Here is a 25,323-nt window from a genome sequence, read left to right on the forward strand (position 1 = left end):
GAGCTAAGAAGGGCCAATTTCTTTTCGCTGACAAATATGAAAAGCAAAATTTTTCTGAAAGCTGTTTTCATTTTCTCAGATGCTCTTCCCTCACCTCAGACGTGCACACGGTTCATTTCCTCACCTCCCTCAGGCCTCTCCTCAGTTCTCACTTTATCAGAGTCCTTCTCTGACCATAAGTAAATAAATGGTATTCCTCTCCAACCCACACCCTGCCACTCCCTATCTGTCTTCTGCTGGTTATTTTTTCACCAGACTATTCATCACCTGATGTATTATATATTAATGTATCTCATTATTGCTGTCCCTGCGCTGGCATATAAATTCCTCGATGGCACATAAGTTCCTTAACTCACAACTATATTGCCAGCACCTAGATCAGTACATGGCATATGTCAGGTGATTTATAAATATCTCTTGATGCATAAATGAAAAAAAATTACCACAATTCTTTCCGGAAAACTTATAAACGTTAAGTCATTGAACACAAAGGTGTTTGCATTACACATTGCAAAAGTAATGTGATTTCTGGAAAAAAAACTTAGAATAATCAGGGGCGTAGTCTCTTGCTAATGAATATTCACAACTCTAGAAATATCTTCTAATTAAACAGAAATATCCTCGTCAGTACAGTCATGGCCACTGAGATTACATAATATGAAGCCAGCTAAGACACACTAATCAGACTCTAATTCAAAATGGGATATTACTGAGCAAAACCAAAAAATCTACAAAGTATTCTTGGGTCTAAAAGAACACAAAATTTGGAAAGAAATCCTAATCCAACTCAGGGACTTTAATAGCACAAGAATGCTAGAATGTGGTACAAACTATAATCTCACAATTTTGGAGCTATTGCAATTACAGGAATAATTCCCTTAGTAGAATTATCTTTAACAGAGATGTTTCCCAGAATACTTGCCTTTAACAGTGCATCTACATATATGTTGTGCTGTGACATAATTTCTTTTACATCCCATTTCACATTAGCCATTAGGAGCAGCATCTGTTCATAATCAATGGCTTTACCAGCTACAATCCAGTAAATTGGTTTGCGTAGTTCACTGGCTGTTGAGACGGTCTGAAATAAATTTTACAGAAATGAAACCAAATATTTTCTAAAAGTATCAAATTTCTAAAATATATTTTGTTCCGGTTTCTAGTACACATCATATCTAAAAATAAAACACTATACACTTGGAGATATAAATTATGAGAATACTTTAACTCATGGGCAAGGGTCTGACTCAAAACATAATTTTGAGATATTCAACAAACTTGAGTCCACTGACAATTCAACTAAAAAACTACAGATTTTTTCACTTCTCTCCATTTCCACTTCCACTTCCACACTGCACCTCAAGATCCCATCATCTCTCACCCACATTAGTCTAAAAGTCTTTAAACCAGTCTCCTGCCTCTAGGTTTGCCATGTGAGGTCCATTCTTCACACTTCCGCCAAAGTGCTTTCTAAAACACACACCTCACCATGCTACTCACCACCTCTTTCAAATCCTCCAGTAGCTTCCCAGTACCCTTGGAACAAAGTCCAGCTCCTGGCTGGGAGCACTGTATGTCACGTGACTTCTGCTTAATCACTCCGGCCATCTTTCTCATCACTGGCCCTCTTCCCCGCTCTGAGAATTTGAATTTTCCTTAGCTGCTCACAGGCACCGTGCTCTCTCATCTGTAGGTCTTCATATAAGCCACTACCTTAGTCGAAATATACTCCTCTCACCCTCTTTCTCTCTGGTCCAGTTTAAACATCACTTCCTCAACACAGCCGTTAGAGATAACCTCCCCCCAACCATAGCCCCTCTCCGCCTCCAGTCAAGGTTAAATACCCTGCCACTGTTTCTTTCCCTTAACTATACTTTATTGTAATATAGTTTTAATTGGCTCTTTCTCTTACTAGACTAAAAGTTATATGAGGTGCTCAATAAGTATTTATTTAATACAGGAATTCATGAATGAATAAACAAATATTCTAATCCACCTCTCCTGAGGTTGAGAGACTGACCACTAGTTAAAAAATAATAATAACCTAAATACCATGTGACAGTCCTATCTTGCTCACAGTTGAAATGATATATAAGACATGTCTGACCTGAGAATAAAACTGCTGAAGAAAGGGTTTTTTGACGGCAGGCATCACAGCATCCAGATGTGGCTGGAGGAACTCAAACTGTTCAGCCAAGAATACCCTAAAGGGAATAAATAACCCACCATGTAAACAAAACACAGTATTTAGAGCCTGTCAATATTTTTTGTGTAACTAATCTTTTAGATCTCTGAGCAAAAGTTTAACAATTAAAATTATTTTCCACTTTAAAGAACTACCTTGCATTGCCACTTGACACACTCATTTACAATTCACACAAAAATTAATGCTGAGTTATCACTGAACGTGAGCTGATGTGAAAGAAGGATGACTTCAAAGGAGCTAATCTGGTTACCACAAGGTGTACAGTTATGCTGCTTTGCATGTAAGATATGAGCACAGATAACATAAAAGATTGAAGAAAGAATACAACAGTATTTTTAGAAGGATTTCTCATGTAATTACACACAACAGACCCATGAATTTACAGATTTAACACCTGACACTTCTCAGAAATAACCCAAACATTCATAACAGGAAATAAAGTGGAACTTGCCTGAGACATAGACGTGAACTTGACATGCATACATGAGACATACACGTGCATGAATTGGAATCATTCAGCTGAAGACTGCGGGTAGTCATACTGTTTTTCACTACTTTTTGTTATATACAAAAACTCTTAAATTATACTGGACCATATTTTATGGAAGAAGTTATATGCCCTCATTTTATTAAAGAACTTGGGGATTTATAAAGGTCAGGATGCACTCCTGCTGATGTCAAGGGTCGACTACATTTAACACTAAACTGACAATGTAACTACAGTTTCTCTAGAATTGTAATTCAATGGGAAACTATAAAGTACTATACTATAATATGCTTTTCTAAAGTCTTACTTAAAGCAAGGATCATGCTGCTAAAGAAAGAAACTTAAAAGATTACCCTCCTTCCATTTATACACCTGAAAATCAACCATGCAATTTTAAAAACTGAGTGGTAATCTAGTTTAGGATATACTTCTCAGAAATATTGAGTAATTTAAGGAATATTTAGAAGTGGGAAATGCATACAGCTAGAATACAGTGCTTACTTTTATAATCTTTCTTAAATATTTAATGGCAAAGCAACTGTTTTTAACAACTTACAAGGATTCTGTGGCTACCACTCTTTCCGCCAACCCATACAATGTATCCCCAAATGTCAAAACCACTAGGTGACTGAGGTGAGGGCTCGGTACCTTCTCCTTTCTCTCTTCTGCTGCTGTGAGCGTGGCAGTAGGATCAGCTGAAACTTCCTGAAAATATAACATACATATACACACACAGCCTGAAATAGAAATCTAACAGCAATAACCCATGTGATTTTACAAAACTGGAGCTATAATTAAAATGCTCTCAGGCATACATTAATTACACTTAGTTTCATTTCTCTTTTTCCTCCTTTTACATTTTCTAACTACTAGAACTTTCCTTTTTATACTAAGTGAAAATGATCCAACTCCATATGCTATTATCTGTGCATGACCTAAAATTGGCCAACACAAGGAATCTTTATGAATTGACAAATATTTCACAGAGACAATAGTGAGATGCCCTTCAAGAACTTGTAAACGAGGAAGAACAGACTGCCTCTCCAGGACCAGGCTGGTCAAATCCAAAATTATGGTGTGATTAACCATTTCACACCTAAACCTTAATCAAGGTAACTTTGGTATAATCCCAAGAAGGCAGGACTAAAATGTAGTTCTAAACTGAAACAGAAGCAACTGTATTGTATATCTCTAGGGATAGATTACTGACCTGAAGATGGTAAACGGAAATAAAAGAAAGGGATGTCCAAAGAGCAGAGTGGACTGAGCCTTAAAAGATCCTCAAAGAAAATTACAGCACAAAAATTGAATACAAACAAATCTAAAAGTGTACAAAATGTAAATCTAGATTACTTTTTAAATCAATTACATAATCACAAATCTCTAACATTTGCCTTACGAATAAAAGAGACATCAAATGCATAGGACTCTGGGAGTATAACAGGTTTATAAATTTTGCAAAATGGAAATAATACATTATAAAACCTTTCAAGTTAGAAAATGGTTTTATTCTTGTTTAGTTCTTTTTTATATCCTATATTCTACTAAAGGTATTGTCTCTCTTCAATCTCTAATTACTCAATTAGCATTTAAAAGTTATTTTGGGAACAACTGTGCTTTCTCTAAGGAGAATCAGGATAAGGGAACTATGCAACTTAATCAATGTCACAGCTCCACTATTTATTTCCTTCTACTAAAAAGGAAAATAATCACCCCACTACTGCCAAAAAAAAAAAAAAAAAAACTACACAAACCACAAAATTACATACAGTTTGGTACCAATTGGGTGGCCTGTGCTATTTAAGTTAATTCTGGTGGCTATTTATTTAATACTTTTTTATAATTATTATTTTTAAGATTTACTTATTTATTTGGCTGTGCCAGGTCTTAGTTGCAGCACACAGGATCTTTGTTGCGGCATGTGGGATCTAGTTCCCTGACCAGGGATCGAACCCAGGCCCCCTGCATTGGGAGCATGGAATCTTAACCACTGGACCACCAGGGAAGTCCCTGGGGGCCTATTTAATCACCATCTACCAGACTGTCCAAGTGAAGAACCTTAGAATCATTCTTGAACACCCCTTCTTCCTCTGCACCTCCATCATGCCTAACCAGACACCTCTCTTGTTTGTTTCTTCCTCATGTCATTACTTCAGTAATACCTAGGTAATCTTTCTAAAATGGAGATGTGACCATAACACTCCGTAATTTAAAAGTCTCAACTGACGATCCCTTCCTTACAGAAAAAAAGCCTAAACTTGTTGCCACGATATTACTCCTTTACAAACAGCTACCTTGCCAGTCTCATTTCAAGATAATCTCTACACCCCTAAGGTCTAGTCACACTGGACTGCTTACTACACCTGTCCTACTCACACTCCTGTCTTACCAGCTCTCTTCTCCTTGCCTGCCTGGCTCTTACCTCATTTTTTAAGTATGAACTCATATTCACCTCCTTTCTATAACTTTCTCAGTCTCCCAAGAAAAATAACTATCTTACTTGTGTTAATATTGCCTATACATATACATATACCTGTATGTGGCATACAGCATACTTTTATCAGTTGTTTTCTAACTCTCCTACCTCAGTCGTTGTTTTCTAACTCTCCTACCTCATTGTGAGTTCTTGGGGGGTAGGGACCAATTTCACCCTCTTTGTACCCTTAAGTCCTTGGCATGCCTGTTGTCATTAGCAGGCCCTCTGTTAGTTTCATTGATGGAGATGATGATAAAAATCTTCTCTTCCTCTCCTATTATCCTCTTTCAAGCCCATTCCAACCAGGTTTTTGTCTGCTTCACTCCAAAGAAAGAGTAAGCAAGGTCCCCACTGGCCTCCTTATGGCCAAATCCAATAGCCAACTCTGAATATCCATCTCTGAATATTCCCCCTGACCTTTAAACACTGGAGTGCCCCAGGGTTCAGTCCTGAGACTTCTCTGACTTACATTCTACTCCCTACATGATTTCATCCGGTCTCACAGTTTTAAATGCCATCCACATGCCAACAGCTCTAAATTTATATACTTGCTCTGACCCCTCTCTCACCTCTAGCGCATTTAACATATCTGAAACTGAACTCTTGATGTCCTCTTCAAATGTGTCCTCCTAAAAGTCTTATCCATCCCCATTAATGGCACCTCCATTCTCCAGAAGTCAGGTGCCATCCTTGATTCTTCTCAGTGTCACACTCTTATAATCCATCAACAAATCTTAATGTGTCTACCTTCAAAACAGATCCATTTAGGGAAATACACTTGAAGAGAGCAAGAAAGTCCCAAAATGTCAAGCTGACGTAAATAAATGGTATGTGCTTATTGTACACTTAAATGGAAAAGCTCCTAAACAGGATCCATGTTTCAGCTTATACCAGTATAGTAAGGAAAGGATATACAACTCTTTGAAGACTTTAAAAAAATGAAACCTTAATCAATCTTTACTCTCACAATGAAAGTTATATTTTTAGCCTTTCCTGCCAGTAATGTACTAACACAAAGAAAATTAATATTTATGGACTTTTCTGTATCAATTTAAAATACATTTTTATTATCAAAGGTTCAAAGTTGGCCACAGGTCTTAAACAGTTTAGCATCACCAGGTAGATAACTAAAAATTCACATTTCTGGTACCATTACCACCTACACCAGCTTCCTTTCCTGCTTGTCCACTATTAGACAATTTTTCTTAGACTTTTATTTGATGTGTCAAACAAATTTTCTTAGTTTACAGTGAATTTATATGATAAACAATTTCAGGTGGCATTTTAAAGAACATAATGATTCCATTTTGCCTTTTACAGCTTAAAGAGAAGCAAAACTTAGAAGATATATATGGAGAAAATAAAATTACCAAAAAAGTGCTTATTAAAGTTTTAACTAACACATAGGAGAAATATAAAGAAAAATACTACCTCCATCCAGTGGTTCCAGATTAGGCTATAAATTATTTTAATAGCCAAAGAATGTGTTGAATAGCAAGAAACCAATTAATGTTCTCTGCCAATGCAGATGCAAATTAATGAAGTGAAGAAAATTTATATACCAGTTTATGAAAACCTGAGATCAAGGTCTAGTAAATGACAAATATATTTTTTAAAATAATAAAACGAGGGGCTTCCCTGGTGGCACAGTGGTTGAGAGTCCGCCTGCCGATGCAGGGGACACGGGTTCGTGCCCCAGTCCGGGAAGAACCCACATGCCACGGAGCGGCTGGGCCCGTGAGCCATGGCCGCTGAGCCTGCGCGTCCGGAGCCTGTGCTCCGTAACAGGAGAGGCCACAACAGTGAGAGGCCTGCGTACCGCAAAAAAATAAAAAAATAAAACGATGCTTATCAGTATGTGTAATAACATGTAAAACACTGGAAATTTTCAGAAAAACTTCTACTGTATTGTTGTAAAGTCTTATCCATCAGAGGAGTGGGGACCATGGAGAGGCTCTGTCAAAGGTCAGTGCTCCTTACAAACTGACAGAGGAACAACGGCTCACACAGTCTTCTGCTCCAAGGTGCAGTCTTTGATTTAAGAGATGCTAAGAATAAGGCCTTAAAAAAAAGATATTTTTAGGGCTTCCCTGGTGGCGCAGTGGTTGACAGTCCGCCTGCCGATGCAGGGGACACGGGTTCGTGCCCCGGTCCGGGAGGATCCCACATGCCGCGGAGCGGCTGGGCCCGTGAGCCATGGCCGCTGGGCCTGCGCGTCCGGAGCCTGTGCTCCGCAACGGGAGAGGCCACAACAGTGAGAGGCCCGTGTACCGCAAAAAAAAAAAAAAAAAAAAAAAAAGATATTTTTAAAAGACAAGGTGGCAAAGAAAAAAACAGGCACATCTATCAATTTATTGGGGAGGGGTGTGTAGCTGGTTTTTAAAAAACGCATTTCTAAAATTGACTATTACACCAATTCAGGAAAAAACTTATCCAATGAACAAAGAACTGGTCTGACAGATGCTACAGATACATTGTTATTGTTAGATGGGTGACAGCTTGTCTTAAATAACAGCTAGTTTGGTCCCACTGTTTACTGGGTCATGCTGTTTCATTACACACTGTATGGCAGCATTAAATCCACAGCTTAAGGGTCAGATCTGGAACTGTGGTTTGACAATCATAAGCTAGTAACTAGCAGAGCTGGCAGAGAAATGCTAGAGTGAATGATTCTAGTGGTATATTTCAGCCCACCTATCTTGAGGCATTCAGCCAGAAACAAGAAAAACTTCAGCTGTGGACTAAGATCTGGAAAACAAGATCTTCAGGTCAAGGTTATACTAAGTATCAAACAAGGAGAAGCAAAATCAAAACAGATAACTGCCAATGGGACTGAAAGCCAATGATGGATTTTACACAACAAAGACCAAAAAAAAAAGAAAGAAAAAAGAAAAAGAAATAGATGGCTTTGTCAAACAAGGAGCCTTGACTCTGAAAACAAAGATCAGGATTAAGTGGACAAGAAAACAAGCCAGGTTAATCCAGGAGACACCAAACTCAGGGATTCGAGTTTATTCATTTACTCTATAAACATTTATTGAAGAGATGCTATGTGCCAAGGTAAGTGCTAGGACTATGAACATATATTAAAAAAATATGTGCCAGGCAAAAAGATCTCCAAATTTTAAGGGGGATGGATGAGACAGATACAGGTTATTTTCTCTGTGTAAACAGTGCTCACCTGAAATATCTGCATACGCCTCTCTCACTTTATTCATATCTCTGCTTAAAGATCACTGTCCCATCACTCTGCTTCATCTTCTTCTTGGCACTGATCAGTATCTGACACTCTTATACATTTATCTGTCTCTCTGTCCCAATAAGATTCAAGTTCCAAGAAGACGGGAATTACCTCTTTTGTTCACTGATGACTTTCCAGGCCTACAATGCCTGGCATATAATAATTATCCCAAACAAGTATTTCTTAAAAGAATGAATGATTACATTGCTTTATAAAAACTTCAATAACAGAAGTATGCTCATAATATAAAGCTTATGAGAAACGAGGAAAGTGATTGCTTATTTGGGTAAGTGACAGAATAAAGGAAAATTCATAGATGCAGAGAAATGCACTGAATAACAAAAGTCTCTGGCTATAGTGACCAAGCATAAGAAAATTTTTTTTTCTTATTTTAACTGCTTATGTTGGCTTAAATACTATAGAGGATGAGCCCTGTTTTGCTGCTTAACCCAGCTTTTTAAAACATGCATTTCATTACATGACACAGTTAAGAATCCAGACGCCCTACTGCACAGCCGACTAAACCTAAACTTCTCAAATGTTAAAGCCATTTATAAAGTCGTCCTAAACACTCTTTGCAACACAACTCTTTGGCATAAACTGGTGCCCCATCACAAAAATCTGCCAAAATTTGGGCCAGGCTTGCTCCCACCTCAAGGCCCTTGCTCAGCCTCTGAACCTGAACTTGAATGCCGTTCTTTCTCCTCTTCCCCACTGATCCCATGCCTACTCTTCAAAGTCTAGCATAAGTCTCACTTCCTCCTTCAGTCATTCTCTGACAGTAATTTTGAACATAAACCTTTCTTCTCTTTGAACTTGTACTGCATGTAGAGCCAATATCATATTCTTTTGTGTATACCAGCTTTCTCTCTCCATCAGACTATAAGAAACCTCCATTTTACTTACTGCATGCCATTAATGTTCTAGGAACACAGGAACTCGATGTACATATAGAAATACACTTACATGTAGTTGAATAGATCGCCAATTTCTATTTTAAATAACGTAAAAGAATTGATTACTTACCAGATCAATGAGGCTTTCTTGTATTCTGTTTAGAGTTGTTCTTAGTCTACTACTGCTAAGACCTAGTCCCGTGGATTCCAACTGAAAAAGAAAATGAGAGACATGTTAAGTTGCTGTGGAGATAACCCTGCAAATGTTGTAACTTCAAATTAATGAAAAGTAAGTATGTGGTGAGTTTTCACTCAGATACTTAGCACTCAGAGGGTTTCCAAATTGCATTTAAAAATACCAAAACATCAGACAGAAATCAAATCTTAACCCTCAAAGGAACAAGAGAGCTATTTACACATGTGTATTTACAGGTCACACTAACATCTATCAATCTAATGGATTTATCAGGAGAGAGTTCACCAGAATTTCTTTCCCAGAAGTTATTATTTTTAATTGTAAAACTTAAGATTTTTAGATACTTAAAGAACCCAAGGATAGGAAGGGCCACACTGATACAGAAAAAACAAAACAGAGATGATACATACTTTCAATATCAAGAATGAGAGCATGGATAACACTACAGATCTAATGTTGAAACACCAAAAGGATAATAAGGGAATATTATGAATAATCTTATGCCAATAAATTTACCAAACCAGATGAAACAAATTCCTTGACAAGCTCATATTATAAAAATTGACCTAAGAAGAAATAGAAAACTTTAGTAGCTCTTTATTAATTAAATTTCATTTAATAAAAACCTTCAAAAAGTACTAGTCCTACATAGACTCTCAGAAAGTAGGAGAATGTTTCCCAATTGTTTTATTGTTTTACTAATATTACTCTGATTCCTAAACCAAACAAAGATACCACAGAAAACCTAACTACAGACTCCTAAACTTTATGGACACAATTTTTTAAAATCCTTAAAATATTAGCAAACTGATTCATGACCAAGTGGTATTTGTCTTGGGAATGCAAGACAGTTTAACAGCCTAAAATCCTACTTTGAAGTTAACCAATGTATTTCACCATATTAATATATTTCTTTCGGAAAGAAAGTTATGATTGTTTAAACAGATTCAGAAAAAGCCATTTGACTAAATTTATCCTTTCATGATAAAAATTCAGAAAAATTCAGTAACAGAGGAGAGTTTCTTCAACATGACTACAGGCATCTATAAAATAGCTAGCATCATACTCAATGGTGAAAGGCTCAATGCTTTCTATCCAGGATAGATGAAAGTGGAGGGAACAAGATGAGGATGTCAACTCTTACCACTTTTTTTTCTTGAGAGGTAAAACCTTTGATTTCAAATCATTTTTTTTATAACATCTCTATTGGAGTGTAATTGCTTTACAATGGTGTGTTAGTTTCTGCTGCATAACAAAGTGAATCAGCTATACATATACATATATCCCCATATCTCCTCCCTCTTGCGTCTCCCTCCCACCCTCCCTATCCCACCCCTCTAGGTGGTCACAAAGCACTGAGCTGATCTCCCTGTGCTATGCGGCTGCTTCCCACTAGCTATCTATCTTACGTTTGGTAGTACATATAAGTCCATGCCACTCTCACTTTGTCCCAGCTTACCCTTCCCCCTCCCCATGTCCTCAAGTCCATTCTCCATGTCCGCGTCTTTATTCCTGATCTGCCCCTAGGTTCTTCGGAACCTTTTTTTTTTTAGATTCCATACATATGTGTTAGCATACGGTATTTGTTTTTCGCTGACTTACTTCACTCTGTATGACAGACTCTAGGTCCATCCACATCACTACAAATAACTCAATTTTGATTCTTTTTACGGCTGAGTAATATTCCATTGTATATATGTGCCACATCTTCTTTATCCATTCATCTGTTGATGGACACTTAGGTTGCTTCCATGTCCTGGCTATTGTAAACAGAGCTGCAATGAACATTGTGGTACATGACTCTTTTTGAATTATGGTTTTCTCAGGGTATATGCCCAGTAGTGGGATTGCCGGGTCATATGGTAGTTCTATTTTTAGTTTTTTAAGGAACCTCCATACTGTTCTCCATAGTGGCTGTATCAGTTTACATTCCCAACAGTGCAATCACTAAATGATTAGTGATGTTGAGCATTCTTTCATGTGTTTGTTAGCAACTCTCACCACTTTTATTTTACATTGTGCTGGAATTCAATTTTTTGTAATTGACCTCCATCATACAGATATATGCTGTATGAGGCATACGGATTGGAAAATATAAGGCATACATATTGGAAAAGAAGAGGTAAAGCTAAATACTAGATACTTCCCTCTAAGCACTCACTTAGCTGCATCCCACAAATTTTGATAGGTTGTGTTTTCATTATCATTCACTTCAAAATATTTTCTAATTTCTTTTGTGGTTTCTTCATTAACCCAATCTTTATTTAGATGTGTGTTGTTTAATCTCCAAACACTTAGGTTTTCCTATTTTATTGATATTGGTTTCCAATTTAATTACATTGACATCAGAAAATATATTCTGTATGATTTCAATGTTTTAAACTCATTACGACATGTTTAATGGCCCAGAATATATGGTCTCTCCTGATAAATGTACCATCTGCACTTGAATATATCCCGCCATTGTTAGGTATGTTGTCCTACAAATATCAATTAAGTCAAAATGGTTGAAAGAGTTGTTCCAATCTTCTGTGTACTTGCTGATTTTCTATCTAACTTGTTCTATTAGTTACTCTGGTGTTAAAATCTCCAGCTGTCATTGAATTTTTTCATTTCCTCTTGAATTCTGTCAATTATTGCTTCATCTATTTTGAAGGTCTGTTACTAGGCACATACACATTTACAATCATTATGTCTTCCAATTGAATTGATCCTTACATCATTAGAAATCCCTCTATCTCTGGTAATACATTCTGTTTTCAAACTTATTTTATCTCATATCATAGCCACTGCAGCCATCTTATGCTTACTGTTTACATGGCATATCTTTTCAATCCGTTTGTTTTCAATCTATGTTTTTTGTTATTAAGTATGGGCTTTGTTTTTAATCCACTCTGACAATCTCTACCTTTTAATATGAGTATTTAGTCCAGGAACATTTACTGTGGCTGGGTTTACATCTACCATTACATGTTTTCTTTTTTGTTCCTTGGTTCCTCCTTTCCTGCTTTTTCTAATTAGATGATTTTTTTCTTTTTTTAGAATCCTACTTTAATTTTCCTGTAGGCAAAAGTTAAAGTTCTTTGTATTATTTTTCATTATTCTTCTATGGATTATAATATACATTCTTGATATTTCACAGTCCATTTACTGTTAACAATGTACTGTTTTACATAATATATAGAAATCTTGCCATCTTATAGGTCCACATCCCTCCACATACCATGCTATAGTTGTTATACATAATACATTTACATATATTATGAACTCCAGAAAAGAATGTTATAATTTCAGGTTTAAACAGCTATATGGTTTAAAAAGAAATTAAGTGGAAAAATAAAGAAAAAACAGCAACAATCCTTTGCATTTCCCCAAGTAGTTTCCATTATCAATGCTTTCATACTTTCTGAGGATTGATGTTTTCATCTGATATCATTTTCCTTCACTCTGGAAAACTTCCTTCAACATTTCTTGTATTACATGTCTGTTGGTGACAACTTCTCTTAGTGCTTTTTATATCTGAAAATGTTTTAATTTCATATTCATGCTTGAATAGTATTTTTGGTGGCTATAAAATTTTGGACATTTTTTTTCTTTTGGTGTCTGAAAGGTGTTGTTTAACTCTCTTCTAGTCTCCACACTTTCTCGTGAGAAGTCAGCTGTTAATCAGATCATTGGTCCCTTTTATGTCATAAGTCTATTAAAGTTTTCAAGAGACAATTTCCTCATGAGGTACCCCACTAGACTTTTCTTTGTGTTTATTCTGTTTGCTGTTCATTTAGCATCTTGTATCTGCAAATTTTTGGACAGTGTTTCTTCAAGTATTTTTTCTACCTCATTCTGTCTCTCTCATCTCCACCTGGTATTCCAATTAAATGTATGTTTGACCATTTGATATAACTTAGCATGTCCCTAAGGTTTTGATCATCTTTGTTTTTCAATCTTTTTTTCTCTATGTTCTTCATTTTGAATAATTTCTATTGATCTATTTTCAAGTTCACAGATTCTTTCCTCTGTCATGTCCATTTGGCTAAGTACATTCAGTAATTTTTTTTAATTGCTGGAACTGAATTTTCAGTTCTAGGATTTCTCTTTGGTTTTCTTCCTACTGTTTCTACTAGAACTTCTTATTTCTCTACTGAGATGTTCATGCATTTAAAACATGTTTTGTTTTACTTTATTGAAGATAGTTAAAATGGTCCATTTAAAATCTTTATCCCTTAGTTCCAACATCTTGAGTTCAGGCTATATTGATTTTCTTTTTACTGAAGGATGTATTCCTCTTTTTTGGCTCTATGTATTTAGGTAACATTGGATTGCATCATCCATTTGATTCTGGAGATTTTGGATTCTATTATTTTTCTCCAGTAAGTACTGTTTCCTTTGTTTTCAGTATGCAATTTTCTTGGCCAGGCTTGAACTATAAACTAACTCTTGTGTAGCAGCTCCAGTCTCTATTCAGATCTTTTTTCTTTGACTGGCTGCAGTCAGTCTGTTCCACACAAACATGGTTCATGAGTTAGCCAGAGATGTGGGTAGACAGAAATTGGGGATCCCTCCTCTGACTCTTCCCCGTCTGAACTTCTCCCTACTCTTTTCAGTGTTCCCAGTTTCCTGGCTTCACTTTTCTGGTCCCCCAATCCATAAAGACTGTAGGTTTCCTTATGCGTGTCTCCAGTTATGTGCCTCAGGGACTGCACTTAGTCCTGGGCTAAAGGCCACAGAGATGGAAGGTTTTTTTAAATTAATTAATTTATTTATTTTTGGCTGCATTGGGTCTTCATTGCTCTGCCCGGGCTTTCTCTAGTTGAGGCAAGTGGGGGCTATTCATTGTGGTGTGTGGGCTTCTCATTGTGGTGGCTTCCCTTGTTGCAGAGCACAGGCTCTCGGAGCATGGGCTTCAGTAGCTGTGGCACGAGGGCTCAGTAGTTGTGGTGCATGGGCTTAGTTGCTCAGCGGCATGTGGGATCTTCCCAGACCAGGGCTCAAACCTGTGGCCCCTGCATTGGCAGGCAGACTCTCAACCACTGCACCACCAGGGAAGCCCAGAATTTCTTTTTATAGCTTCCCTTTCCTCAACCGCTAGTGTGAACTCCCACCAGAGTCTATATGCTTCTGTTCACTCTCCAGCATCTTCAAGAAGTTCCCTTTTGTTTTATAAAGCATCCAGGTTTTATAACTGTTTTCTGCAGGAAATATCATCTAATAAGGTCTCAGTCCCTCATACCCAGAAATGGAAGTTAATTCATTCTTAAAAGTTTAGATTTTGAGTCTGACTCTCTACAAAAAACCAGTTCCATTAATGAAAGTTAACTTTAAATGAGGCTCACAAACCGTTGTCAAGTAATAACCCTCATAAGATTTACTTGGATAAGAAATAATTAGGATATCGGACTTCCCTGGTGGTGCAGTGGTTAAGAATCCGCCTGCCAAAGCAGGGGACATGGGTTCAAGCCCTGGTCTGGAAAGATCCCACATGCCACAGAGCAACTAAGCCAGTGCGCCACAACAACTGAGCCTGTGCTCTAGAGCCTGTGAGCCACAACTACTGAGCCAGCATGCCACAACTACTGAAGCCTGCACACCTAGAGCCTGTACTCTACAATAAGAGAAGTCACTGCAGTGGAAGTCCACATGCTGCAACTACTGAGCCCATGCACTGCAACTACGGAAGACCACGAACTCTAGGGCCCGAGTGCCAAAACTACTGAGCCCACATGCTGCAACTACGGAAGCCTGCGCGCCTAGAGCCCATGCTCTGCAACAAGAGAAGCCACCGCAATAAGAAACCCGTGCACTGCAATGAAGACTAGCCCCTGCTTGCCACAACTAGAGAAAGCCCATGTGCAGCAGCAAAGACCCAATGCAGCCAAATAAATAAATAAATAAAATTATTAAAAAAGAAATATTTAGGATATCAATCCATATCTCGTAAGAATCTACTATGTGCTTACTACTGCATTAAGGTAAGCTACAGAATGGTCTTCACAAAAGAATGTGAACAGGAAGGACCAAGGAAAACATAACTCAAGAGTTGAACAACAGAAGCCTTGAGGCAAGGCAAGACAAAGCAATACTATGAGTACCATTATAATAGAATCAAATGGATTAGATATATACTATAACATGATGTAGTAGGCTATAACCAGTTCAGTGAAGAGTAGGAGCTTCAGGAGTAATTAGTATGAACAGGAAAAAAATCCCTTAACCTAATGCATACACTGTGTCCTCCCTCCCAAACAATGACTTTCTAGAAACCCCAGGACACAATGAGATGCTTATTCTTCCATGAGCAGCAACCATTTAAACTCACTCATACAATTCTCTCTCTTCTGGGAAGGAAGCAGCAGTAGCCATGTTAAAAAGTTCAAGTAAGAGGTAGAGTAAATGCAGTACGCACTCATACAAACTTGCTCATATGCATGTTTTGTTCTGGTTCATAGAATACACAGTTTCTAATACAGCATATGGGTGAACATCCAGATAGAAAGAAACCCTTATAATTAACAATATTGTTTGAATACAGTGAAATGGCTTTTACTGAGTCTTACTGAGTCTTAGGATTAAAAATGCTTTTAATATGAAATATCAGACTAATGTTTTCTTTAAAACATAACAGATTTTAAATAAAATATGCAGCATATTTTACAGTGAGCACCTACCTGCACTTTGCTAACTTTCATCAGCTTCTAGTGAACCCCACTGTAAACAAATCTGTGCCAGTATCTAATCAGCTAGAAAGTCACATCCAAAAGCACTCAGTTCCCAAAGTTTCTGAAGGACTCTACTTGAACACATCTTATCAAAACTGTGGTTCAGAACTGTTTTAACTAATATGATAGTCACAAGTCATGTGTGGCTATTTATATTTCAAGATAAACTAACTAAAATCAAGTACAATTAAAAATTCAGTCCCCAATCATACCAGTCACTTTTCAAGTGCTCAAAAGCCACTTATGGCTTATGGCTACCATATTGGACAGTACAAATATAGAACATTTCCATTACTGCAAAACTTCTCTTAGACCGCACTGGTCTAGAGGCATAGTCCAAGAAGACAGAGTAAAGCTCATGTAGAAGACTAAACGATTCTGACAATTGGCTAAAACTCCAGAATGTCTTTCTTCTTTAATATTTATTTATTGAGAGTGATGGATTAGTACCTATTTTATAGTAACATAAATTCTGCAGCAACTTAGTTTCTGATTATATTAGTATTCTTTCTAATTTTGCAGAGTTAAGAACATAGGAAATTCAGATCCCATATTAAAAGATCATGTCTTTGATATACTTGTAATCACAGCAAGACTATGAACATTTATATGATGAATGTAGTTATCCATTAAAATTCACAAGTTTTTGAAAAGGTACAAAATATAGTATGCGAAAAGTTAGTATTATGAGTATGCTTTTATACGAAAAACTGTCAAACATGTAGGTGAACTACAAATAATTCCCAAGTATCAGATCAGTTACCTGCTTAATACTGTGCTGTTCTCCTTAGGAGTAGAAAAAGATAAACTCAACAAGAGCTTTGGAAACACAAAAAGGAGGTGCAGGAAAATTAATTCTGTGGCAGGTTCAGTTCAAAGATTTTCAATTATTTTAAATAAATATTTGTCATTATCTTCTGAATGTAGTAGTGCCTGCTAAGGTTGTTAGCCAATATTTAAAATGTCTCATTTACTGTGTAATAATTACACACTGGGTCAGATTTAAACAAGGCAACCTGCACATTTTTCATCACCAAAATATGTCAAGGTTAGAAATTGATGCTGCATTTTTTCTGCCAAAAATTTGAACATACAATATGTTTATCATATCAAAGCTTAAAATTAATGTATTTTAAATAAGGTGATGGGGCACACAAAAAGCTAATATCAATAATATGTTGGATTTTTGATGGATAATTTTCAAATTAATGTTATTTATGTATTTTATACAGAGAGAATTTTACATTTACAAAAACAAATAAATTTTAAAAGAAACAGACTCCTCCCCTAAAAGGTTGACTTACTGAATCATTCCGACCAAAAAAGGTATATATTGCATACAAGTAATAATCAAATAGCTGAGACATGAAATGGATAACATCAAAAGCAATTGGCTTAAGAATGTTCATCATCTGCATATATTTACCTGAAAAGAAAAGAAATTAAATAGAGAATTAAAATCTGTTAGTCTATAATTATTAAGAAACCATAAAATTACTTTACCAAAATATATTTTTAATGAAATATTACATTCCTCAGTCACACCAGCCATGCCTCAAGTACTCAACAGTCACTTGTAGCTTAGTGGCTACTGTACTGAACAGCACTGATACAGAACAGTTACATCATCTTGGAAAGTACTACTGGATGGCACTGATATCAAAAAATACCTACAAAGATGTTTCATATCATTATATTTTACTGTTTGTCTTATATTTATGGAACTCTTAAACTAACTCTTCTACAATGACACTGTACAAACAACACAGTTCCTCATTTCTTGGAGATTCCATTTCAAACAATGTCTTCAAAAATGTTTAGGTGTAATAAAACAAAAGACAATGTACTTGAGGAAGAGTGGGGTTCTTTTCATAAGCTTATACACACATAGCAAAAGTAAAAAAAACAAGAAAAAAAGGACACGTGGAAGACACTTCCCATTCCTCTGAATCCTAGCCCTGTGAAATCTAGCGTCAGAGGCTAAGAACATTTCTTTATCACTACATCACTCAAGAGCTCAACACTCGCAAAGTGCCAAGAACATATCCTCCTCATTCCTTCCTTTGGAAGATGCCAATATTCCACTCTTTTTCCTCTAAACATATGACACAGTTACAGAAAAAAATTTAAAAACCAAAATGTCTACATTCATTAACTTGTTAATGTGTTTGAAGGGTGCATGGGAGATGGGCTGAATCAAGTAACAAACAATAATGAGTCCCTAATTGTGTTTATTTTTTATAGGAAATAATAGGGAAAGAAGCATATCTATAAAAAAATGCTCTTCCGCAGAAGATGTTAAAACAGGCCATTTGGTTTATTTCCAAATGAGCAAATAATTCAGGTGCTGGCTCTACTTTATATAACTGCTATAAATTTTAAATTGGTACTACTGAGGACACCAGGATTCAAGAGAAAACACATTAACTGCAGTAGAAAAAAATGACAAATTTACTCTAATGGAAACGTCTACTATCAAAACCATTTCTTTATTATCTAAGAACTCAGTCCATCCATCTTAATTTACATGAGAAATGATTCTAAATAATAGATGGTCAGGAAGACATACACATCGTAAAGTAAAAACTATTCAATTTAGATTCTGTTCTTATTCCTATTTACAAGTCTTTTGTTTCAGAATCATTCTTTGTAATTATTTCACATAATCAGACATTTAAAATAAATCTCAATTGAAAAGTATTTGAAAATATGCTCCTAGAACATTCTGGATCACTGTGCAGATATTTCATTGACTGCAAACACATAGCTATTTAAACTGTAACTATTTACACATTAAATAATGTGATACTGTAAAGGAATAAAATGAAAAAATGTTATATTACTTTAATCCATGAAAGAAAATTTTAAACAGGTGAATAGTAGAATGAGGAAGGATGCAAACATCAGGGTTGATACATATCCAGAATACAAAGCTCCTCTCCATTCCTAATAAGATTAACCATTGTTCATATAATTCATCTTAAGAAAGGATATAAAAATGAATTCTTAATAGGTAAAAGCTATTTTAAATGTGCATTCAGAAGGAAAAAAAAAACTAGATGGTCCCAAATGCTCTGAAAAAAAAAAAAACATAATTATATTCATTCACTCATTCAATACATTCAACAAACACTTTTTGAAAGCTGACTATGCTCTTGGCATTGTGTTAATACACAAGGAACTACACAGAGTCTCTGCTCTCTCACAGAGCTCCTTCCATGACCTTAAATGGTCATACATGGAAGGCAGCCATTGATAAGCAGGCTGCCAGTATATTCAAATGTAGAAGAGTGAGAACTCTGTCTTTCCAGTTCAAGAGGGCAGAGTAGGCCTTTGGAGGCCTGAGGGAACTTATGCACCCCCTCAGACTTACTGAACTAAAAGAGAATTTTACAATGAATTAAAACATCTATGAAGAGAAGTGGGTGAGAAGGTAACAGCAGGTAGGTATGATCACCAGAAAATAAGAAATCTCAAAACATTTCTAGACCAGGGGTTGGCAAACCTTTCCTGTAAAGGACCAAAGACTAGATAGTTTAGGCTTCGTATGTCATTCAGTCTCTGTGGCAGATACTCAGCTCTGCTGGTCTCTGTTTCAACTATTCAATTCTGCTGCCATAGCACAAAAGCAGCCATAGACAATATGTGAACAAATGAGCATGGTTGTATTCCAATAAAATGTTATTTACAAAAACAGGCAGATTGATTTGGCCTGCAGTCTATAGTTTCCCAACCCCTGTACTAGATGACAGACAGTAGATGGAAACAGGTTGATGGAAAAATGCAAAGAGAACCACAAAGAAGATGGAAGCTGTCCGATAGGATGTGACTGCTTAGAAGCAGCAGGCACAGCAAGAGAACAGGAGCAAGAAATAGGGCTGAGAAAGGACGGATTAATTGAAGGTCTACATATGGGACAAACTACCTGTCCACATGCCCCCAGTTAGTTCCTCCCCAGCAGTTATTACTGTAGCCCCCCCACCCCTTATCAGCAGTTTCAGTTACCCACGGTCAACCTCAGTCCAAGAATATTAAATAGAAAATTCCAGAAATAAACAATTCATAAGTTTTCAATCAAGTGTTGTTCTGAGTAGCATGATGAAATCTTGTGCCATCTGGCGCCATCCCTTTGTCCCGCACATTCTGCCCATTAGTCACTTAGTAGCCATCTCAGTTATCAGATCAACTGTTGTGGTATCTCACTGCTTGTGTTCAGGTAATTCTTATTTTATTTAATTATGGCCCCAAAACGCAAGAGTAGTGATGCTGGCAATTCAGGTATGCCAAAGAGAAGTTGTAAAGTGCTTCTTTCAAGTGAAAAGGTGAAAGTTCATGACGTAATAACGAAAGAAAATAAGTCGTATGGTGAGGTTGCTAAGAGCTGTGGTAAGAATGAATCTTCTATCTGTGAAACTTGGAAGAAGGAAAAAGAAATTGATGCTAGTTCTGTTGTCACACCTCAGACTGCAAAAGATACAGTCACAGCGATAAGTGCTTAGCTAAAATGGCAAAGGCATTAAATCTGTACAATAAGATATTGAGAGAGAGAGAGAGACTACACTTATGTAACTTTTATTATAGCATATTGTTATAATTATTCTATTTTTATTATTAGTTTTTGTTGTTAATTTCTTCCTGCGCCTAATTTATAAGTTAGACTTTATTATAGGTATGTATGTATAAGAAAAGACATAGTATATATAGGGTTTGCTACTATCTGTGGTTTCAGGAATCCACAGGGGATATATCTTGGAACATATCCCCCACAAATAAGGGAGGACTACTGTAGAAGCTGCCAGAATTTTCCCACAGACAAAAACAATAAAACCCCCTAGGATTCCTCTTCAAAAGAAGTAAACAAGCCCCCCCCCAAAATGAGCAAACTTAAGAAAATAAATTAGAAGGTTTTTAGTGTGGATATTGGCACCACAGATAAAAATCTATCTCATTCTGGGGCTTCCCTGGTGGCCCAGTGGTTGAGAGTCCGCCTGCCAATGCAGGGGACACAGGTTCGTGCCCCGGTCCGGGAAGATCCCACATGCCACACAGTGGCTAGGCCCATGAGCCATGGCCGCTGAGACTGCGCGTCCGGAGCCTGTGCTCCACAATGGGAGAGGCCACAGCAGTGAGAGGCCCGCGTACCGCAAAAAAAAAAAAATCTATCTCATTCTGGGAATTTGGGGATCTGTCCCCATAATGTAAAGGCTACCAGTAAATCCACCCAGACCTGCCCTACTCTATACATAAAGTTCCTAGTCAGGATTCATTCTAAGGAGAAAGAGCCAGCTCCAACACAGTTCTCGTTACTCAGCAGAGGACACCCACAATGGCCATACAGGCCTTCTATTTTAGGGAAGAATAATCAAACATCACCAGGCCCATGAGGAAAATTCAGAGACTGAAAGTAAAAAGAAAAGCTGGTCCCAGAGAAAATAAAATAATTGAAGCTAAGGAAGAGAAATACAGTAATTATATAAAACCCTATAAAAGGTGAATATGGCAGGAAAAAACGCAGATTATAGAAGGGTTCTTAAAGATTTAAAGTCATTAAAAATGTGATTTTTTAAATAAAAAATTAAAGAAATGGGAAAAAGGAAGTCTCTCAGAAGGTACAGCAAAAAGAATATAGAAAAATATTAGAAAAATATGACAGACATAAAGGGCCAACCTAAGAGACTAAACATTTGAGTAAGGGGAAATCAAAGAAAGAGATTAAAGAAAACGGGGAGGTGGAAATCCTCAAAGAAACAGTAGTGTCAGTCACAGCTGAGGAATACATGAACCTTCATATTGAAAGGGTCACAAACTACCCAACACACTTAATGAAAAAGAACTCACACATAGATACCTCAATAGAGAATTTTGAAACATCAAGGGAAAAAACACTAAAAGGTTTCAGAGAGAGAGAGAGAGAAGAAATTCACCTACAATAAAATGAATAGAACATTAGAGGTTTTAACTTTCTGAGGAAAAGTAATTTTTAACGGCAATTCTATACCCAACTAAATTGTCACTCCGTGAAAGAGCAGAATAAAGACATATTTAGACTGACAAGGATTTAAAACATTTACTTCTTATCACCCTTTTCTGGGCAATTACAACTAGAAGAAAGACAAACAGAAACAAACCAAGAGATTGCCTTCACACGCCTGGTAGGGAGCAGTGGGTGGGTGGGAGACACCTGCTTTTCACCGCAAGCTCTTCTTTACTATTTAATGTGTTGCTGTGAGAGGTGCTACCTTGATAAAAAATAGAAGCATGGTTCTAAAGTTAGCCAGCCTAGTTGGAAAAATGTGGTCAGTGGTTCAAGATATGGTTCAGATGCATACCACCCTCTCTCTTCCTCTCCTGAGTTCCCAATAGAGGGCACAGAGAGAGTGGTGGACACAGCATGCTTTGGGAACACGGAGGAAGGTTACCTAATACATAGCCCAGATAACCAGAAAAGATGTCTCTTCCCAAATTACAAACTGCGAGAAGTTCCTACTCCTGCCTCCAACCTATATTATAACCTTGCTGAACTCTGTCCAGGAATTAATGCTCCAGATGTCCTCCACTGACTGTGAAGCATGAAAGTTAAGAACTTACTGGCTCTAAGATCAGACAACCTGGTTCTGCCACTTACCAGTTGTGTGACAGACATAAGGCAAGTTATTTATCTCTGGGCTTCAATTTAGTTTGTAAAAAGGGTACTATGAAGAATTCATGAGAAAATTCATGTGAAGTGTTTACATAGCATATAATAAAAGAGCAAGAAGTCTTAGCTACCTCTGCTATTATTTTAAAATAAATATACTTATGATGAATGTAAAAAGGGAGAAGTATATATAGGATGTTACGTGAAGGGAATCTAGCCTAATCTAGAGATTAGGAAAAGCTTCACAGGGGAAGCACTGTTTAAACTCTCATCCTTTGCAGCAACATGGATGGACCTAGAGATTATCATACTAAGCAAAGTCAGAGAAAGACAAATATCACACGATATCAATTATATGTGGAATCCAAAAAATGATACAAACGAACTTATTTACAAAACAGAAATAGACTCACAGACATAGAAAACAAACTTATGGTTACCAAGAGTGAGGGAGGGATAATTAGGAATTTGGGGTTACAAACTACTATATAAAAAATAAATAACAAGGACCTACTGTATAGCACAGGGAACTATATTCAATATCTTGTAATAACCTATAATGGAAAAGAATTTGAAAAAGAAATATATACATATATATGTATGTATGTGTGTGTGTGTGTATATATCTATATATAACTGAATCACTTTGCTTTACACATGAAACATTGTAAATCAACTGTACTTTAATTAAAAAAAAACCCTCTCTCACCCTAAATCTAGACCATGAGTCCTTATACTCAAGGGAAAGAGACACAGAGGGACTGGCAAAGAAACCAACCAAGTAGCAGCATGGATGGACAAGGACTACAACCAAGAGGAACAAGACGGGGCCTGCCTTACTAGCTCATCGTAGGAAATGCAGAGAGAGGAGTGTGATTACCACAGGAAAGCTGGCCCAGGGGAATTCAATCAGTGAACCACAACCCCTATGCAGAGGAGGGAACACAGGGTAAAAAGAAGTGCTGGAAGTGTGTGTGTGTGTACACACATTTGCATGGGTTGGGGGTGGGGGTGAGGGGCTCCTTCCATTGTGGATTATTACAAGAGAGGAACAAACTGTTTCTCTAACACTCAGATTTTACAAATTAAGTTTTGTCAGTCCAATGTATATTGAGCACCTACAAAAGCGAAAAGCACGTGGCTGGGTGCTCTATATGCTGCAAAGATGACAAACTCTCTCCTCATGTAGGAGCTGACGATCTGATGGGGCAAAAGCAAGAACAGAATCTGAGCTGGAAGGATGTTCCCTTACTACAGTGCACTAAGTTGAGAGATCATCAATGGGTATAAAGAGCACATAAAGGCAAACTGGAAATGCTATAAATGAGGAAGGAGACTTGGAGGTCAGGAGTTTTGTTTATACCTCAGGGTGTTTTAATTTTTAACCATTTTCATGCATTACTTTTTCAATTTAAAACACTCCATGATAAAACAAAAATATCAATGCCTCACCTAAAAGAATGTACCAATGAAGGAGATTTCTTCCCTCCTATTTCTGTGTTCATCATATACACTGCAACTCAGCCACAGTATGACTAAATATCCCTTATGTACATATTCTGGTTTAATGTTAAGTCCTGTGCACGTGCTGGTATTTTTTCCAGCTGCTAAAGTAATAATTTTGTTGTAAGGTCTGTAGGTTTTACAAACATGGGTTTCGGCAACCTATCTTCTGCCCCTCAGACCTATCACACCCGCTCAAGCGAGAGCTGCCTCCTTAGATACCAAGGCTACTTCAGTGATGAGACACATTCCCTAAAATTTCTCTGCCTCTGTCTGCAAGAAATCGTCAGGCTAACAGGATTTTCTTTTTTGACAAGCAAGCATTCTGATTGGTCCTCTGAGCTTGCGAAAAACGCCAAGCCTTTCTAACAGATTTAGGTACCACCTGGGGCTGGGAAGCCCCATTAACACTCTTTTGTTTAAGCTCTCCTAATTATGTCAAATAAATACCACTTAAAAACAACATTTTGGGGCTTCCCTGGTGGCGCAGTGGTTGAGAGTCCGCCTGCCGATGCAGGGGACACGAGTTCATGCCCCGGTCTGGGAAGATCCCACATGCTGCGGAGCGGCTGGGCCCGTGAGCCATGGCTGCTGAGCCTGCGCGTCCGGAGCCCGTGCTTCGCGACGGGAGAGGCCACAACAATGAGAGGCCCACATACCGCAAAAAAAAAAAAAAAAAAAAAAAAAAAACCATTTTGAATAGGCCTTTAATGTTCTAAAACGTGTCTCCCAGCCACTGAGTAATTAGTTCCTTCGTCTTCCCAGGCACCAAAAATTAATCTATCTTATTTACACAACTGTACTCCTGGCTTTGTAAGAAGAGACATTACCTTTGCCAGTTTATAGTCTTCAAGCACCTCTATGCAATAAAAACCGTGGTTGGAATAGTGCATTTACTAGTTGGAGACCCCTTAGTGAGTGGTTCCCTTAAAGTTCTATTTTATGAATATGTTCAATATGAAGATAAA

The 25,323-nt window shown here is 37.2% G+C and overlaps 1 protein-coding gene across 1 annotated transcript in view; it reads right to left on the minus strand.

Moving 5' to 3' along the window:
• VPS50 (VPS50 subunit of EARP/GARPII complex) overlaps positions 1-25,323 on the minus strand; it is a 129,838-nt gene that overhangs the window by 8,073 nt on the left and 96,442 nt on the right. The window contains exons 21-25 of the mRNA XM_081244658.1: positions 17,520-17,641; positions 9,437-9,517; positions 3,250-3,398; positions 2,108-2,204; positions 923-1,081 (exon numbers count right to left, since the gene is read on the minus strand). Of these exons, the coding sequence (XP_081100784.1) occupies positions 923-1,081; positions 2,108-2,204; positions 3,250-3,398; positions 9,437-9,517; positions 17,520-17,641 (608 nt within the window). The remainder of the gene's footprint in view (positions 1-922; positions 1,082-2,107; positions 2,205-3,249; positions 3,399-9,436; positions 9,518-17,519; positions 17,642-25,323) is intronic.

The sequence above is a fragment of the Mesoplodon bidens genome (assembly GCF_964165515.1).
Source record: "Mesoplodon bidens genome assembly, chromosome: 9".
Classification (NCBI taxonomy): Eukaryota; Metazoa; Chordata; class Mammalia; order Artiodactyla; family Ziphiidae; genus Mesoplodon; species Mesoplodon bidens.